At 45.4% G+C, this 19,180-nt stretch overlaps 1 protein-coding gene across 7 annotated transcripts in view; it reads right to left on the bottom strand.

Moving 5' to 3' along the window:
* KALRN (kalirin RhoGEF kinase) overlaps positions 1–19,180 on the bottom strand; it is a 683,494-nt gene that overhangs the window by 364,082 nt on the left and 300,232 nt on the right. For all 7 annotated transcript variants that reach the window (XM_081571703.1, XM_081571704.1, XM_081571705.1 and 4 more), the window contains exons 8-9: positions 17,321–17,452; positions 13,950–14,180 (exon numbers count right to left, since the gene is read on the bottom strand). In XM_081571703.1, the coding sequence (XP_081427829.1) occupies positions 13,950–14,180; positions 17,321–17,452 (363 nt within the window). The remainder of the gene's footprint in view (positions 1–13,949; positions 14,181–17,320; positions 17,453–19,180) is intronic.

Consider the following 19,180-nt stretch of genomic DNA (forward strand, 5'->3'; position numbering starts at 1 on the left):
GCTCTGTAGAAGCCATTATTCTGAGCTCAGGAAGGAGAGCTGACACGTCATCAGGTGTCAACAAAACATTTTGTTCTGTTAAAGGCACGAGTACACATGATGTGTGAGAGTACCCAGGACAGTCCATCAAATCATTACTTCTGCTTCCTTACATAGCACACTGCACATTAGTTCTAAAGGGGAATGGCTCATCCTTTGCCAGCACCACCCTGCTCCCCATTGGCTGTGACTGGAGAGCATGTGGGCAACACTTGAAATGCCCAATTATCAGCAATTATCAGTTAGCAGCAATTCATTTTCTGTCTCATCTTTGGAACAAGTATGATCAAAATAAATGTCTTGCTATGGCAGGGAAAGCCATCACTTTCCCAAGAGGGCTCAGCTACAACTCATTAGTAGGTGAACAGATTATCTTCCCCTGAGAACCATGGTCCTGTCTCCTGACACATGTGATGCCAGGTGGAAGCCAGCTAGGAGACCAGCAGTCTTCCTCCCTTGGGCCTCTCCACTCCAGCCAGCCCAACAGGCTGGGGTGACTGGAACTCATCTTTGTCCTTGGCAGCTCCCTGAGAGCATCTCCTCACTACAGTGTCTTTGATTCCTGTTTATGGTATCGCCACACTTTTCATCACTAAGGACTGAATCTCTCAAGTCAGAGGCTCTCAAACTTTAGAATGCTTCAGAATCACCTGGGGTTCTTTCTAAAACTTAGGCACCATGTTACCCACAGATTCTGAACTAAGTAGTGTGAAACAGGACCAGATAATCTGTTTTTAACAAGCTCCAACTCTACCCAGATGATCGTAATGCCAGAGATCTGAAACCCTGGCAAGTCCCCCCCTAAACCGAGTTTTTAACTTCTCTATCCAAAACTGTATTCCTTTTATTATCCCACCCCTGTTCCTCTCAGGACTGAGAAACATCAAAGAAAAGAGGGAACTGAAACTGAGTAGGATCTTCCAGGTACAAAAGTCTCTCCATGTCCCCTGTTCTTGTTTGGCCTTCCTCAAGTTTCAAAGAGGAGGCTCATGTAGTTAATGATTAGAACAACAGAGCCACAGGACTCCTAGTTCCTCCTGAAGGGATATGGATAACAATCTGGTGCATATCTTTGAGTTGTTCTGCAGAAACTAAGACCACGCCCCGCCCCCCCCACCACCACCCCATCCAGTGGAGGATGGTGATTACATGCTGACCACAAGCAGTAGACCCCAGACTGGATGGAAATAGAAGGTTGATAATTAAGATTCTCAAAACATCACCCTGTTACTTCGCCACCAACCAATCAGAAGAATGTCCATGAGCTGATCACATACCCTATGTGTGTACTCCTAATGTTGCCTTTAAAAACTTTTCCCTGAAAACTATTAAGGAGTTCAGATCTTTTGAGCACCAGCTTTCTGTTTTCCTTGCTAGTCACCCTGCAATAAATACTGTACTTTCCTTCACTAGGACTCGATGTCAGTACATTGGCTTTGCTCTATGTTGGACAAGTGGACCTGAGTTGGGTTCTTTAACTGGTCCAAGAACCACACTTGGAAAAATGCAGTTCCATATTCATACCTGACACTTCCTTTGCTTTCTATAACAAAATGGACAGCAATTTTCAGTGATGCTTTTCCATAAATACTCTCATATCTACCCTTGTTCCCATCACTTCAGTCAATGACTGTGGTCCCACAATCTTCCCACTGCAACTCAGTCCTCTGCTGGCACAAAATTACCTCAGCCCTTCACTCTGATAACCTGTTTTCTCTGATCAGAATCTTTTCTAGCTCTCCACTAGTTATAAAGTGTGAATCTTTTATCCTTTAGCCTGGTATTCAAAGCTCCCGACATAGCATGTTGAGGTCAAGGACACGCTGAGTACATGTTTATCAGAAATGTCCTTGGATGGTGACTGTCTTGTTGTTCAGTCACTAAGTCCTGTCCAACACTTCGCAACCCCATGGACTGCAGCACGCCAGGCTTCCCTTCTTTCGCTATTTCCCAGAATTTGCTCAAATTCATGTCGAGTCAGTGATGCCATCCAACCATCTCATCCTCTGTCACCCCCTTCTCCTTCTGCTCTCAATCTTTCCCAGCATCAGGGACTTTTCCAGTGAGTCACCTGTGCACATCAGATGACCAAAATACTGGAGCTTCAGCTTCAGCATCAGTCCTTCCAATGTATATTTAGAATGGATTTCCTTTAGGATTGTCTGGTTTGATCTCCTTGCTGTCCAAGGGACTCTGAAGAGTCTTCTCCAGCACCACAGTTCAAAAGCATCAATTCTTCAGCGCTCAGACTTCTTTCGGAGAAGGAAATGGCAACCTACTCCAGTATTCTTGCCTGGAGAATCCCATGGACAGAGGAACCTGGCAGGCTACAGTCTGTGGGGTTGCAAGAGTCAGACACGACTTAGTGACTAAACTACTACTACAAAAATTCGCATTGGAGAAGGAAATGGCAACCCACTCCACTCTTCTTGCCTGGAGAATTCCATGACAGAGGAGCCTGGCAGACTGCAGTCCACGGAGTCACAGAGAGTCGGACATGACTGAGTGACTAACACACACACACACACACACACACACACACCCTTCTTTATGGTCCAACTCTCACACCCGTACATGACTACTGGAAAAACCGTAGCATTGACTATATGGACCTTTGTCGGTAAAGTGATGTCTCTGCTTTTTAATAAGCTGTCTAGGTTTGTCACAGCTTTTCTTCCAAGGAGCAAGAGTCTTAATTTCATGGCTGCAGTTACTGCCCACCCACAGTGATTTCGGAGCCCAAGAAAATAAAATCTGCCACTGTTTCCACTTTTCCCCCACATATTTGCCATGAAGTGATGGAACTAGATGTTATGATCTTAGTTTTTTGAATGTTGAGTTGTCCAGTCACTTGTTCACATAACAATAAAAGAGGAACTGAGAACATTAAAGGTATTTGAAATTACTGTGCCTCAAGAAAGGCCTGAGGCTCAGTAACTTTTGGGGAGGGACTTCTTCTCACTGCTTCTCAGGACCCACCAGCTTACCCAGGCTGCCAGATGGAGGGACCCAAATCCTTCCTTGGAAGGTGCTCATCACAGAATGACCACTGTTCAGTCAGAACAGTGTCTACAATCAGAAAATCAAAGCAAGCACCAAGGGAGAAGACCATGACAGGGAAGAGAACAGAAGGTGGACAGTAGGGCAGAGAGGAAGGAGGGTGAGCTGCAGAGTGTGAGTTACTAAGGGTCCATGAAATTCCAGGCAGGAGGGTCGGAGCACATCAGAGGCAGGCCTCCAAGGCCCACTCCCCAGCCCTGCTAATTCTAGCTGGAGAGTACATGGAGAAGACTGGAACATATCCTTTGGTACCAGCCTCCTCCCACAGGGAGAGGGATAGAGTGCCCCTCTAAGATCAGTGACACCAAAGAGTCAGATGAGAAAGCTTCCTCATCCCAACTCCAATCAGAAAGCAACCCTGACTGGTGGAGCCCTCTGTTTCTCCCCTCTCTACCTTCCCCAGTTCAGCCAAGCCAAAACCTGCTCACTTTCTGGACACGCACCCTGCCCAAAGAATCATCTGTTGTCTACTTGAACATATTTGAATGACTGGATTATCACCATCAAAATTTAATTGAGAGTTTTAATACTGCTAAATACTACCATGGGCAAATGGAAATTATTCAAGATACTCAAAACCACCATCAAAGAAAACCACCAACAATGCTGAGGTAATGTAATTATGGTTGTGAAAAACAAGTGAGAATGGGTAGGGCTTGTTTTAGGGACATTTGTGTTAGAGATAAATAACCATAGCGGGCCATTTTATAATGATGGAGTGGGTGGAAAAGAGCATTTCAGCGTGAGTGTGATTGCCTGTGTGGGTCTTACTGGACAGGCAGTTTGGGAATGAATCTCATCTGTCAGCAGTTATGCAACCTTGGGCAAGTCTCATCCTTCGGGACCAAGCAATCTATCTGGGCCTATTGAGCAATGACATTCCAGCACTAACTTATAAAGCCCTCAAGGGCAGGGGCTGTGTCTCTCTGCATTCCCCTCATTTAGCATAGTGCCCAGGGCATAGTAGAGAGGCTAAGAGCATGGACTTAGAAATTTGGGTTTAAATCCTTCCTCTGCCCAGAAGCACGGCAGCTGCAACGGACTGCGCAGAAGTGCGGTGGCTGCAACGGAACACACAGAAGCGTGGCTGAGAGGAGCTACCCCGTGGCCGAGGCTGGGGGCAGTGGCCGAGAGGAGCTACCCCACGCCCGAGGTCAGGGGCGGCAGCCGAGAAGAGCTACCCCACGTCCAAGGATCGGCAGCTGCGTGGGCACAGGAGGGCCGAGAGGAGCTACTTCACATTCAAGGTCAGGAGGGGCAGCCATGAGGAGATACCCCTTGTCCAAGGTAAAGAGCAGCAGCTGCGCTTTGCTGGAGCAGCCATGAAGAGATACCCCATGTCCAAGGTAAGAGAAACCCAAGTAAGACACCAGGTGTTGCAAGAGGGCATTAGAGGGCAGACACACTGAAACTATAATCACAGAAAACTAGCCAATCTGATCACACGGACCACAGCCTTGTCTAACTCAATGAAACTAAGCCATGTCGTGTGGGGCCACCCAAGACGGACGGGTCATGGTGGAGAGGTCTGGCAGAATGTGGTCCACTGGAGAAGGGAATGGCAAACCACTTCAGTATTCTTGCCTTGAGAACCCCATGAACAGTATGAAAAGGCAAAAAGATAGGACACTGAAAGGTGAACTCCCCAGGTCGGTAGGTGTCTAATATGTTACTGGAGATCAGTGGAGAAATAACTCCAGAAAGAATGATGGGATGGAGCCAAAGCAAAAACAATACCCAGCTGTGGATGTGACTGATGCTAGAAGCAAGGTCCAATGCTGTAAAGAGCAATACTGCATAGGAACCTGGAATGTTAGGACCATGAATCAAGGCAACTTTGAAGTGATCAAACAGGAGATGGCAAGAGTGAACTTTGACATTCTAGGAATCAGCAAACTAAGATGGACTGGAATGGGTGAATTTAACTCAGATGACCATTATATCTACTACTGTGGGCAGGAATCCCTTAGAAGAAATGGAGTAGCCATCGTGGTCAACAAAAGAGTCTGAAATGCAGTACTTGGATGCAATCTCAAAAACGACAGAATGATCTCTGTTCATTTCCAAGGCAAACCATTCAATATCATGGTAATCCAAGTCTATGCCCTGACCAGTAACGCTGAAGAAGCTGAAGTTGAACAGTTCTATGAAGACCTACAAGACCTTTTAGAACTAATACCCAAAAAAGATGTCCTTTTCATTATAAGGGACTGGAATGCAAAAGTAGGAATTCAGGAAACACCTGGCGTAACAGGCAAATTTGGCCTTGGAGTACAGAATGAAGCAGGGAAAAGGCTAATAGAGTTTTGCCAAGAGAACGCACTGGTCATAGCAAACACCCTCTTCCAACAACACAAGAGAAGACTCTACACATGGAAACACCAGATGGTCAATACCGAAATCAAATTGATTCTATTCTTTGCAGCCAAAGATGGAGAAGTTCTATACAGTCAGCAAAAACAAGACCAGGAGCTGACTGTAGCTCAGATCATGAACTCCTTGTTGCCAAATTCAGACTTAAATTGAAGAAAGTAGGGAAATCCACTAGACCATTCAGGTATGACCTAAATCAAACCCCTTATGATTATACAGTGGAAGTGACAAATAGATTTAAGGGACTAGATCTGATAGGCAGAGTGCCTGATGAACTATGGACGGAAGTTTGTGACATTGTACAGGAGACAGGGATTAAGACCATCCCCATGGAAATGAAATGCAAAAAAGCAAAATGGCTGTCTGAAGAGGCCTTACAAATAGCTGTGAAAAGAAGAGAAGAGAAAAACAAAGGAGAAAAGGAAAGATATTCCCATCTGAATGCAGAGTTCCAAAGAATAGCAAGGAGAGATAAGAAAGCCTTCCTTAGCAGTCAATGCAAAAAAACTAGAGGAAAACAACAGAATGGGAAAGACTAGAGATTTCTTCAAGAAAATTAGAGATACCAAAGGAACATTTCATGCAAAGATGGGCTTGATAAAGGACAGAAATGGTATGGACCTAACAGAAACAGAAGATATTAATAAGAGGTGGCAAGAATACACAGAAGAACTGTACAAAAAAGATCGTCATGACCCAGATAATCACGATGATGTGCTCACTCACCTAGAGCCAGACATCCTGGAATGTGAAGTCAACTGGGCGTTAGAAAGCATCACTATGAACAAAGCTAGTGGAGGTGATGGAATTCCAGTTGAGCTATTTCAAATCCTGAAAGATGATGCTGTGAAAGTGCTGCACTCAATATGCCAGCAAATTTGGAAAACTCAGCAGTGGCCACAGGACTGGAAAAGGTCAGTTTTCATTCCAATCCCAAAGAAAGGCAATGCCAAAGAATGCTCAAACTACCTCACAATTGCACTCATCTCACACGCTAGTAAAGTAATGCTCAAAATTCTCCAAGCCAGGGTTCAGCAATACGTGAACTGTGAACTTCCAGATGTTCAAGCTGGTTTTAGAAAAGGCAGAGGAACCAGAGATCAAATTGCCAACATCTGCTGGATCATCGAAAAAGCAAGAGAGTTGCAGAAAAACATCTATTTCTGCTTTATTGACTATGCCAAAGCCTTTGACTGTGTGGATCACAGTAAACTGTGGAAAATTCTTCAAGAGATGGGAATACCAGACCCTCTGACCTGTCTCTTGAGAAACCTGTATGCAGGTCAGGAAGCAACAGTTAGAACTGGACATGGAACAACAGACTGGTTCTAAATAGGAAAAGGAGTATGTCAAGGCTGTATATTGTCACCCTGCTTATTTAACTTATATGCAGAGTACATCATGAGAAACACTGGGCTGGAGGAAGCACAAGCTGGAATCAAAATTGCTGGGAGAAATATCAATAACCTCAGATATGCAGATGACACCACCCCCTTATGGCAGAAAGTGAAGAAGAACTAAAGAGCCTCTTGATGAAAGTGAAAGAGGAGAGTGAAAAAGTTGGCTTAAAGCTCAACGTTCAGAAAACTAAGATCATCGCATCTGATCCCATCACATCACGGCAAATAGATTGGGAAACAGTGGAAACAGTGGCTGACTTTATTTTTGGGGGCTCCAAAATGACTGCAGATGGTGATTGCAGCCATGAAATTAAAAGATGCTTACTCCTTGGAAGGAAAGTTATGACCAACCTAGATAGCATATTAAAAAGCAGAGACATTACTTTGCCAACAAAGGTCCGCCTAGTCAAGGGTATGGTTTTTCCAGTGGTCATGTATGTATGTGAGAGTTGGATGGTGAAGAAAGCTGAGTGCCAAAGAATTGATGCTTTTGAACTGTGGTGTTGGAGAAGACTCTTGAGAGTCCCTTGGACCGCAAGAAGATCCAACTAGAATGATGGGATGGAGCCAAAGCAAAAACAATACCCAGCTGATCAGTCCTGGGTGTTCATTGGAAGGACTGATGTTGAAGCTGAAACTCCAATACTTTGGCCACCTCATGCGAAGAGTTGACTCATTGGAAAAGATCCTAATGCTGGGAAGGATTGGGGGCAGGAGGAAAAGGGGACGACAGAGGATGAGATGGCTGGATGGCATCACCAACTCAATGGGCATGGGTTTGGGTAGACTCCGGGAGTTGGTGATGGACAGGGAAGCCTGATGTGCTGCGATTCATGGGGTTGCAAAGAGTCGGACATGACTGAGTGACTGAAATGAACTGAACTGAACTGCCACTTCCTATGTGACTTTGTACAAGTTTACTTAACCTTTCTAAGCCTCAATTTCCTTATCAGTAAGATGAAGACCAAACTATCAGCTGTTTTATAGTGTTGGAAGATTAAATAAGATAAGTGAAGTGGTTAGATATTCAATTGCTCATAAAGATGAATCATGAGCTATGAATAATGAAACGTTTATAGACACATTTAATGTCAGGAAAAAAAAATTCAGGGCTGTAATCCAATCATACCTCTGATGTTTGAATCTCCTCCCCGACATACCCACCAACTACCACCAGTTGGCATTTCAGATTTTTGAGAATGATTCCTGCTGTTTGTGTTCCCCCATCTACCTGGGACTATGTACGCCCTGGGTGAGAATTTTCCTTCTCAGATGCTTTAATCCTTCCTTTTTATAAGAAGAGTTCATTTCTAGACCCATCATCATTCCAGTCATTTTTTCCTAAGCATGCAATTTGTAACCTAAAGTGCTCACCTTTTATTATGCAAAGCTGTCAATTGGATTATACAATGCCCAAATTGGTTTAGTATGATTAAGGGGCTTTAGTCACTATAGCTAGTAAAAGATCGACTATCTGGAGTTTTAAAAAATTACCCTCACATCCTTTTTATACGTTGTTTGGCAGGCAAGAGCCGACACAGTAAAAGCTATAGCTTTCCATATGAGGCTTCAGTAAAACCTGAGAGAAACAGGTGAAATTCATTTGTAGTACAGAACTATGGATTTTGATATTAATGCATTCATTCAGAATGGAAAATTACTGAGCCAGAAAATTCTGTCATCACTGCTCCTCCCTAGCTCACTTTTGGACCACTTAAAAACAAAACACATTGTTCTTAAGGGAGGGTACTGGAACCTCAAACAAGTCATGTCCCCCACGAGACCACTCCTAACCTTTCCAGCCTGACCTCCTGCTATCACTGCCAAGAGAAGGCACCCAGTTAGATTTCCTCTTCCCTGTCCCCTGGCTATAACTTAGCTCTCCACTTCTGGCCATCCCCAGGAATACCATCCCCAGATCCTCTGCCTGAGCTCCAAGGACCAGTACAAATGGGAAATTTTTCTGCTCTGACTCCACCAGCCCATTGTTGTCTTGCTTCTTTGGCCCTAAACCCAGATAGACACATGCCATTCATACATCCTCAGGTACATACGTCTTCTCTCAGGTCAGGGACCCCCAACTCCTATCATAGGGCCTTGCACACAGGTGTTTCAAAACACTTTACCAATTTATTCTTGCACCACAGGCAAGGGGAAGAAGAAAAGGAGGTAGAATAAGACAGCTTACAGAGATACTCATGACAGTTGCTCTGGCTATGAAAAAATGGAATGGAATTTGCATCTATCAGAAAGATCAAGAATAGCTACTCTTTGTTCTTCTCAACAAAGTTAGGTCTATCTGGCAGAAGGAGCCCATGGTGAAAAGATAAGTTGGCGGATATTGTTGTGAAATGCTCTTTTGGCTATTGCTTAGTAGGGAATGGCAACCCACTCCAGTATTCTGCCTGGGAAATCCCATGGACAGAGGAGGCTGGCAGGCTACAGTCCATGGGGTTGCAGAGTCAGACACAACTGAGGACCGACACTTTCGCTTTCGCTTTTAGTACTGTTCAACTCTACACTGGAAAAACAATAGCACTGAAAATTATTCCACTAGCAATACTACAGCAGGTGTGCCCTATCCATGCATTTCTGCATCTTAATGAACCCAAGCTCCAGTTTGATCCTCAGAGACTTATTTTCACTGCCTCCAAGCCCAGAGGGGAAGAGAATGGTAAAAGGACACCTGTTGGGACCCAAAGAAGAGCTAGCACAGAGATAATGTATCAAGCCAATTCTGGCTACATAATGTTTAAATGAAATCTTGTTTTCACTGATGTCTATCTTGATTTCAACCTCTCTGTTTTACTCCCTGCTTTGGACAAGGTAATCCTGCTTGAGAAAAGACCACCCCCCAGAAATGGCAATGAGACAAGGAGTCAGGCACAGGGAGAGGTTGGCTGGCTCTCCCTCCTCTCTCCACAAGCAGGAATACCTATCTCTTTCTCTTCTGTCTCTGCTCCACCTTCCTCTTTCTCTTTCTCCTCCCAGCCCATGTATGTCTGTTTCTCTGATCTCTGTTTTTAAATCTATCCTTTTCTTTCCCATCCCCCACAGTCCCTGTCTCTTCTTTCTCTCCTTGTTCCAGGATGTGTGTATGTGTGTGCCCGTCTTTCCTCTCTCTCTGTTAGTTTGTATGTATCCCTCCTGTCTTCTGTTCTCCTTCTCTGTCTGCCAGGCTCCTTTCTCATGTGACTTTTCTGTAGGATATCTGGACTGGGAGCCAGAAGACTTAGTTTCTGGTCCTGGAACTACCATTAACTAGCTGTGTGGTTATGACCAAGTTACTTTACATCTCTGGGCCTCAATTTCCTTGACCTATAGTAGATAAGACTGGGTGCTCTTCCAGGACCCTAGCAGTTCTGAGATTTTATCACTGAATGAAATGAAACTCAACAGATCCACAAAGCAGTTGCTATTGTAGAAACAAAGGAATCAGGCTGGGGGTTCCCAACAGCGCAAGCATCAGGGGACACCCAAGTACTACTCAAAGAGGATGTGACTAAACCCAGGCAATACTGCTGGAGGATCTACTACATGCTAGGCAGGCACTGTGTTTGCACCTCATTCAGTCCAAAAAGATAGGTATGTGATGTTTCCTATTTTAGGGGTGAGGAACCTGAAGCACCAGGAATGAAGTCACTTGCCCAAGGTCCCATGGCCAAGACTTGTCAGAGCAGGATTTGAACTCAGGCTGTCTGGCTCCAGAGCCCATGCTTTTTATCCACAATGCTATATTGCCCCAGCCACTGATGCTCACTCACAAGCTTCCCACTTAGGCTGTAGAGTAAACATCCCTCAACCCCAAATGTGCTCAGGAGTCTTGGATCCAGACTATATGGTTAATCAATTCTCTCCTCTTTCAAGATACCAACTCTGACTTCTTGCACCTTGGCCTCTCCCATTAATACTTGATTGCCATGCATCTGCCTGGCATGCTCAGGTAGCATGGACCTTTCTATTTTCAAGTGTGTATCTTTTGTTGCCTTTCTATCTAAGCAGGCATCTTGTCAGAACCTAGGGCAGCGCTGGGCTCCCTGCCCAGGCCCACGCTTGCTGAATAGCTGATGGGCACCAAGATGCTTTGTAGCATTAATGTTACATCCCTGAGTCCTCTGCCTGGGGCTGTAAGTAAATACCTGGGACCTTTCAGACTTTCACAGTTCCTACATGCAGACCCCAGCTACTCACTGGCAACTACTGAATGGGCTGGGAGTGAGGGTTAGGTGCTGTTCAAGTCATAGAAGTAGAAACTGGGGTCCTCCAGTGATAATTTCAGCTCAAGTCAGCAAATATAAAAAGAACTCCAGCTTCATGCCAGATGGCTAAGAGTTGTAAGGGGCACAGAGAAGCAGCAGTCATGCCTTCTGCTCTCAAGGAGATACTGGAACACAGGAGATGAAAAAAATGCAAAATAAAAAATGATAAATACATAAAATGTCAATAGCACTTTGACTTTTGCGTTAAATTATTTTTTATGTATGTGGATGCATGCATGCATGCCAAGTCGCTTCAGTCGTGTCTGACACTCTGCAACCCTATGGAATGTAGCCCACCAGGTTGCTCTGCCCATGGTATTCTCCAGGCAAGAATACTGGAGTGGGTTGCCATGCCCCCTCCTCCAGGGGATCTTTCTGACCCAGGGATCAAACTCAAGTATTTTATTTCTCCTGCAGTGGCAGGTGGGTTCTTTACCACTAGTGCCACCTGGGAAGTCTATATATATATGTGTGTGTGCGTGTGTATACATATATACATATATATATATATATATATATATATATATATATATATATATATAATTAAATATAGTTGTGGGAGTACAGAGAAAGGAAACTACTTGTCCCAATCTGAACAGGCTCCTGCATGGCTTGGAGCTGGGAGACCAAAATTCGAGTTTGTCACTGGAACCACCAAGTTCATCATGTCTGGTGACCTCTGAAGCACCAGCTCAGACACTGATCAGATGCTGATGGTTGCTGGGTGTCAGGAAGCATCTGAGACCCATCACAAATTAGTAGCCCTTGTTTATCACATTCTTCTTTGTGTATCTGCCCCAGTGTCAGATATTTGGTGAGTGAGAGTGAGTGGGACAATGGCTGAATGACATCATGTCTTCAGAAGTCACATTCACATGTCCAGAAAAGGACAATGGAATTAACCACCCTGGGGGATTCAGTCCTCATGGAAAATCCATACCCCTTTGCTTCTACCTCATAATCTTATTGCTTTTGTTGAGTGCCAACAATGAGATTCACTGATAGAGGTGAACTGATAGGGTCTCCATTCCAGAAATGCTCTTATTTCTAAGAGCATGATGTAGAACAGTCACCAGTGTAGCTTTGTTATACTTTCCCCCAGCTGTAGTGTAGATGTCAGGGTGGCCATAGAAAAGTCTGATAACCGCTGTTTCCAGCGAGTCTGTGTCTAGATGCCGCCCTCCTAATGGGGATGTCTTTCCCCACCCTCCTCACAGCCCTCTGCCCCTCTCTAGCATCTATCCTACACCATCCAACTACCATGAAAACAGCAAGAAAGCAATGAGCACACCAAGGAATCTGCATAATCCATGGTACAGAAATCTCCAAAAGTCACTCAAAGTTCACTGAAACAGTAACATCCCCTCTGTGTGCCTCTGGAGGCTGGCACCTAACTCTGTCTCATTCACAGATCAACCCTGTGGTCTCCTGTGCTCAGAGATGATACACTGATCTGAACAATTCCAGACAGAAGGAGCAGATAACTAAAGTATTTGCTTCTCCATTCCCAGCAAACCCCACAAGGGTTTCAGAGCCTGGGCCAGCACATCAGCAGTTCCCATCTCTCCTGAGACTAAAGTGTCACCTCTGAAGACTCCTCACTGCCCTAGCTGGGGGGTGGGGGCTGCAAAGGAGTTAGGGCAGCCCAAGAATATGGGACACTTTTGGAGGCCTGTCTACTCCTGGGACTGACTGCATGGTGGTGACCCAACACACAGAGGGTGTCACAGACCCTGATAGGATGCCCTGCTCTCCCTCCAACCTGTCTCCTTCTCAGGGTACCCACTGTAAGATCTCCCTAACAACAGCTGTGAGGGGAACCAACACTCCAAAGACATGTCCAGTTAGCTTTCAATTTTCCATGTATATTTCGATATACTTTTCAACTACACTTGGTCAATATCACAGGAGGTGTGGAAGGAGAGTGAAACACTATTTTATGTGTATAATCCTGAAATTACGAGGCGGCCACAGAAAAAGTTTGAGAACATGAGTGTTCCCACCCCTGCCTCTTGCAGTGAACCAGCAGGGAAACAATACTAAATCTTAACTCTCATCTCTAGTTCCCAACCACCCCCTGCTCCAGCTATTAGTCCTCAGAGAAAAGCTCCCAGGGGTCCCCAAAGAGACAGACAAAGGAAGTATGAGGAGAAAAGAATGGGCCATTTCATCCGAAAGGGTATTTGTGGCAAGGCTATCCTTTTATAGTTAGAAAATAACCATTTCTTTACTCTTTGTGGTAAGAAAAAGAATAAAAGCTATGACTATTATAATAATGCAAGAAACAGATTAAGCCAGAAGTAACCTCTAATTACAGAACACACAATTATCAACAGCCCATCTTTTAAATCTGGTTTCCCAAGTTCAAGCTTGCCAAAGAATCCCCTAAAGGCTCTGTACCCCACCACACCCCAGCTCCAGCAGGCCACCTGCATCCTTGGTTGAGAAGCGAGCTGGCTGGGGGTCCAGCCCTGACAGTGCTCAGATAACCTCCCCAGAACCAGAGCTGTCCAGAAAGCTCATGCCTGGGGGACGGTCAAGCTTTCCCCAAAGAAAACAAAGTCATGACTGCAAAGAATTGCTATTTCTCAGACTGAGCCTCCCTTCCCAACCCCGGGCCAGGTCTGTAAAGCTGCTTAAGTGAGAAGCATCTGTGAACAAGTCTGGATGGTATAGGAGGGTGTGGGGGCTGCTGGGGGCTGGATTGCCCTCTTCCGTCCATAAATCAGGCATCCCCAGGCCTGATCACCTAGGTGAGAGACTCAGGCATGCCTGCTTGGTCCGTAACAGATGCCGGGACGGGGGAGCAGTGTGTTACCTGCTGGACGTCCTGCTGGAAGACGCAGAGCTGCAGGCGCTGGTGGAGCCGCACCTTGCGGTGCTGCCAGATGCTCTCAAGCCGCCGCTGGTGGTGCAGCACTTCGTGCACCACATCCAGCACCTGGTGCACCGCCTTGGAGTAGTTGGCTGTGGCTGTGAGGGACTCGGCGTTCCCGGGACTCAGGGGCCGCTGCAGCACATCCAGCAGTGCTTTGCCATCCTGGCTGACCTGTGAGACGAAAAAGGTCAAGTCGAAGGAGGGGGGCGGCGGTGAGGCACGGAGGGACAAGGCAAGCTGCTGGGGCCCCTGGTTGGAACTGAGATTCCCACCCAGATTCATGACAACTGAGGAGTGTGCCACCAGAGCTGACCTAGTGTTCAGCCTGCAGCCTGGGGAGGTGCTGGTGCTGCAGCCATTGTCTTCAAGACCCTGAGTCAGTGTCTCTCTTCGAATTTCAGCTTTTTCAGGGCAAGTTTTCTGCCTTGTTTATCTCTCTCCATGCCTAGAACAGTGCCTGACACTCGGTACTTGATAAATATCTTGACTGACTCTCTAACTAGTTTAGGCAACAGAACTCCACTTTGGAAGAAAAACCTGAATATAAGTTGTCACCATAAACCCCTCTGCCTCTTCCTTCCTCTACCTAGCTCTGAACTTCTAGGTGTGTGACTAGAGGCAAGTTACTTAACTTCTTTGGGCCTCAGCTTCCTTGTGTGTGAGGTAGGGATGGTAATGGTACATAGCTCAAAGAGTTGTGGTGAGGATTAAATGAGTCAACACAAGCAGAGCGCTTAGTTAGAACAGAACCCAGTGTGTAGTACTGGCTACCAAATTCTATCTTTGTCATCATCATCATTTCTCTGTCTTGCCTTCTTTATTTCCTTGTCATTTTCTTTCTTTTATATTTATCCTTTTTCCACTCTCCTTTTATTCAACCCCCCCTTTTTTTTCTCCTGAAAGTGGTAACATCCCTGTCTTTTCAGAACATGCAGAATAAGGGAGGGACCTTTAGATTGTAGACACAACATCCATGCTCCTGGGTTCCCCAAAACTCACCCTCAGGGCTAAAACCAGTGGGGGTGACATTCCCTGTCAATCCTCACCAGATTCCTGGCAATATTTCTAGAAAGTGGCATCATCTGGTTGACACTTGTGGCTCTCCAGTGCTTGGCAGAGTATCCAAGGAGCATGTGTCTTTCTAATTTAAAACAGTGATGACTAGGGAATTGATAGGAATTTTAAGACCCCAAATTAATCTAGTTAACAATGAAGTCAAAGTTGACGTAGAGTTAAGACAGTCTTTTCCTTCCAACAACGTGGCAGAGGAGGTGTGCTCCCATTTCTGGCCTTATGATGATGAATAGGGAGCTATCTGCTGGGCTTGCAGCTTCCCCTCCCCTACCTGCACATCCTGATAATAGCTTGGCTGGGGGTTCAGAAACACAGAGCCAGCAGTTACTCCCCTGCTGATGGGGCAGTGCATGGGGGACTGTGGCATGATTAAGAAAGGAGAACACATGATTAAGGAGGAGAACGCAGCTGAGGCAGGAGAGAGAGCCTGGCTGGAGGAAAATGACCGATTTTGATGACCAACTCTATCCACCCCATTCTACCGTGCTGCCTCCTACAATGTATTGCCAGGAGAGGGAGAGAGGAAGTACCTCATCAATAATACAGAGACATGAATAAGGTACACATTCCGTGGCCATACTCGGGAGAGCTCTCTTCAGGGAATTCTGAGCAATGCTGCCGTTGGGCACTGTGCTCTGTCCAGGGCTGCATGGTTCCAGTTGGAAGGCCAAGTCCTGAAATTCAAGTCAACCCAAGTCCCAGTCCTCTGGCTCAGCCCACATGTGCAGGAGGCAAGGGCAGTCCACTGCCCTCTAAAGAGGGCTTGAAGGGAGCATCTACATCCCACAGTGCTAGGGCCCGAGAGTTAATTGAGAGAAATGCCGTGTCTCTCTATATAATTATAATCACACTGCATGAGTGTGTAAGCATAATATTACTCTCATTTATATGCTCTATTTTTATATTTTATAAAGAGTATATTTAGAGATTCTTGACCCACGGGCAGAGGCACAGTTCTGTTCTGAGAGAAAGCCTTGGGCTGTGTGCATTGGAGCTGGTGAGATCAAACTTGGCTCACTAGTTCTCCTCTCTCTGCCTCTTAAAACGATGAAACCTGTTACCTTTTCAGCACTTATTATTGTCAGGCACTGGGCCAAGTGGATTACATGAATTACCTTTACAACTCTTTAAACTACAGGCGGTTGTTATTACTTTCATTTCACAGAGGAAGAAAATGAGGCTTTGGATGGTTAAGTAACTTGTTTGAGGTCACACAGGTAAGAGAAGGAACCAGGATTCAAATTTCCATTTTGACTGTGGCAAAACCTCTTATTTTCACTCAGAGGCCATTAGTTCTTTGACTTCAACAAGCACCAAACTCACTTGGGTTGATATTTATTGAAATGGAGTTTCCAGGTCCTACTTCTTGACAGTCTGATTCAGCCTGGGAGGGAACCCAGGAATCTATACCTTTAACAAGCACCTCAGGTGAGTCTGAGGCAGATGGTCCAGGAACCCACTGAGAAACAGTGCCCTAGCTGACCTTTCCCCCAAGAAAATCCATGGGCCAGATGTGAAGACCCTTCCCTCGTCTCATCCAGTTTTCCTGATCAGCCCATCTCTTCACATCCCTCAGCCGCTCCCTCAGAGTTCACATCAGTTAACAAACTTATTGGGCTGGGTGTATTCACACACATCCACCCATATACTTCTTTTCTTTTACTTTAAAAGGAAGTGTTTCCCCCTTAACTTGTACCATGCTCCCAGTCTTCGATTTTTTTAGCAGAAGTGCTGTTTGCTTTGACTTTCACTTCCACAGCAGCTTCTCACTCCTACAAACACTTATCTCCACCCCATGGGGAGTTGTCCTCTGGACCTGCCAGTGAGAAAATTAGTACTTTTTTGATGAGCTGCTTTATAAAAGTGGTGGCAAGACTAGTGTGTACATGCCTGTTCACCATCCAGAAAGCTCTAGAGGAACACAGCCTTGCTTTCTTACAGTCCTTCCTCTGAGAGTCCAGTCTCCACACACAGAGTGAGGCAGGGACATGTGTGTGTGTGTGCGCACGCACACACATGTACACCAACATGGTACCTGCTGATGGCTGCATTTTTCTGCTTCCTGGGCGGAGACCATCATTCACAGATCAAAGATCTTAAAGATGTCTCCAAAAGGAGAAAAATGGCCTCTTTTCTTCATAGTCCAACCCAGGCTATTTCACAGCTCACAGGCTGGCGTTCTTGCCATGCACCCCCATACATAGCCAGGACCCGTGGGTGTCCTGCTTGTTTCTCACCTCTGTGTAGGCCTGGGTCACCTGCTCATACAAAGACTGGTGGTGGTGGATCGCCAGCTCCAGGTCCTGCATCTCAGACGGCAGGCCACCTTCGCTGCACATCTTGCACCAGGCGTCCACTCCCGACAAGAACTGGAAGGAGATGCCAGCTAGGTCAGTGTGGGAGCACTGGGGGCGGGCAGTGATGGGCACGGACAGATACCTTTAAGAAGCATCAGGACCTCTGGAAGCTTTCAGAGACCACTGCAGAAAGTGGAGTTTTTTCTTTGATTCTATAAACACCAACCTCAGGAAAGAAGTCAGACCCAAATACCTATTTAGAAAGTGTCGTTTACACAAAGAAAGATGACTACTACGAAACTGCTGGGGGTGGAAGCTGTCCTCATGTTCAGTGGGCTATATCCACTATAAAATACACGTGTGAAAACAGCTCAGTAAATTACATGAGAGATGTATATATGTACATGAGAGATGCTTAGCCTGTGCATGCTCACACATGAGAGGCAACATATGACGAAATGGGATATTTACACATATGTGCTTTACAATGTGGATATCCAGCTGTGAAGAGGAGCAAAGAACGCCTCATAAAGGCCCATCCGGCACCCCAGGGAACTTGCAGAGACCATTCCTACAGGGGATGGAGATTAACACTCAATAAGATTCCTACTGTTGGGTCAGAATCCCAAGGGGCTGGAAGGGGGAGGGTAGATTATGGACAGACTGTACTGTGTTGTCTAGAGTGACTCCTGGGATGTGATATATAGATATAGATCTTGACAGAAATCAAATTATTTAAAAATTAAAATTAACAACTGTGGAAGACTATGGGTCTCCATGCACAAAAGGTGAGCTAACTGAAATCACTCAGATTTATTGGGTGGAAAATACACCTCTAAAATGCAGATAATTCTTCACCCAACAGTCTGGAATGGTTCTGTCTGTGATTCTTCTTGCCTGAGTGCACAGCTCCATTTAAATTAATTGCCTAAATACCTTTTTATCTCATTGCCTAGAATAGCCCATCTGAGGACAATAAAGAGCTGCCTAAATAAATGCATTGAAAAAATAGCCTTGAATCCGTTGTTTGGGTGGGTGGGTGGGTGGGTGTGGGTGTGTGGGTGTGTGTGTGTGTGTGTGTGTGTGTGTGTGTGTGTCTCCTCCAGTTACTCTCAACTCGGGTATGTGCTTCTACAACTGTTTGAGTCCTCCTCTTGGTATTATGTCAGCTTTTGGTCCTTAGCCAGTTGGCTGTGGCGGTTGATTTTTCATTCTGTATGTTTATAGTGCATTAAGCCACCTCCTAACAATTCTGGAAGAGTGCTGGGTATCACCCAGGATCGATCTGCATGTGTTTACTAATATCTCAGAAGCTGCTTTGCTCCATTAACAACCATTTTACAAAAGAACCTGAAAGTAACCTGACAGTTACATGTCAGTCATGGGGGTAGGACCTCTTCAAGGCCTTCGGGATTTCTTGGTAATACTCTAACCAGAGTCCTATATCAGATCCCACACAATGGTCATCTCAAGGAGAGAAAGAGAGACAGAGAGGGAGGCATTGAATCTCCATTGCCAATCTGGAGAAATCTTGAACAAAGTTTGAAGTAATAGGGTTGAAGAGAGAATAGAAGATTAGTGGTGAATATCCTCAGCTGCTACCAACATTATCATAAAAAAAAATAATAATAAAAGGTTAGATTCCTCTCAATGTGTAGGGCTGCTCTTGACTTATAACACAAGAATTTCAGTCTCTGGGAAGGGCTCAGATAGAATCAGACACAGGGTGTAGGAAATACAAAGATACCAGGATAGTATGTTGAACATATACCCATAGTAGTAACGTTTACCATTTAAGAA

Source organism: Giraffa tippelskirchi, chromosome 2 (genome assembly GCF_054371585.1).
Source record: "Giraffa tippelskirchi isolate mGirTip1 chromosome 2, T2T-mGirTip1v1.2.pri, whole genome shotgun sequence".
Classification (NCBI taxonomy): Eukaryota; Metazoa; Chordata; class Mammalia; order Artiodactyla; family Giraffidae; genus Giraffa; species Giraffa tippelskirchi.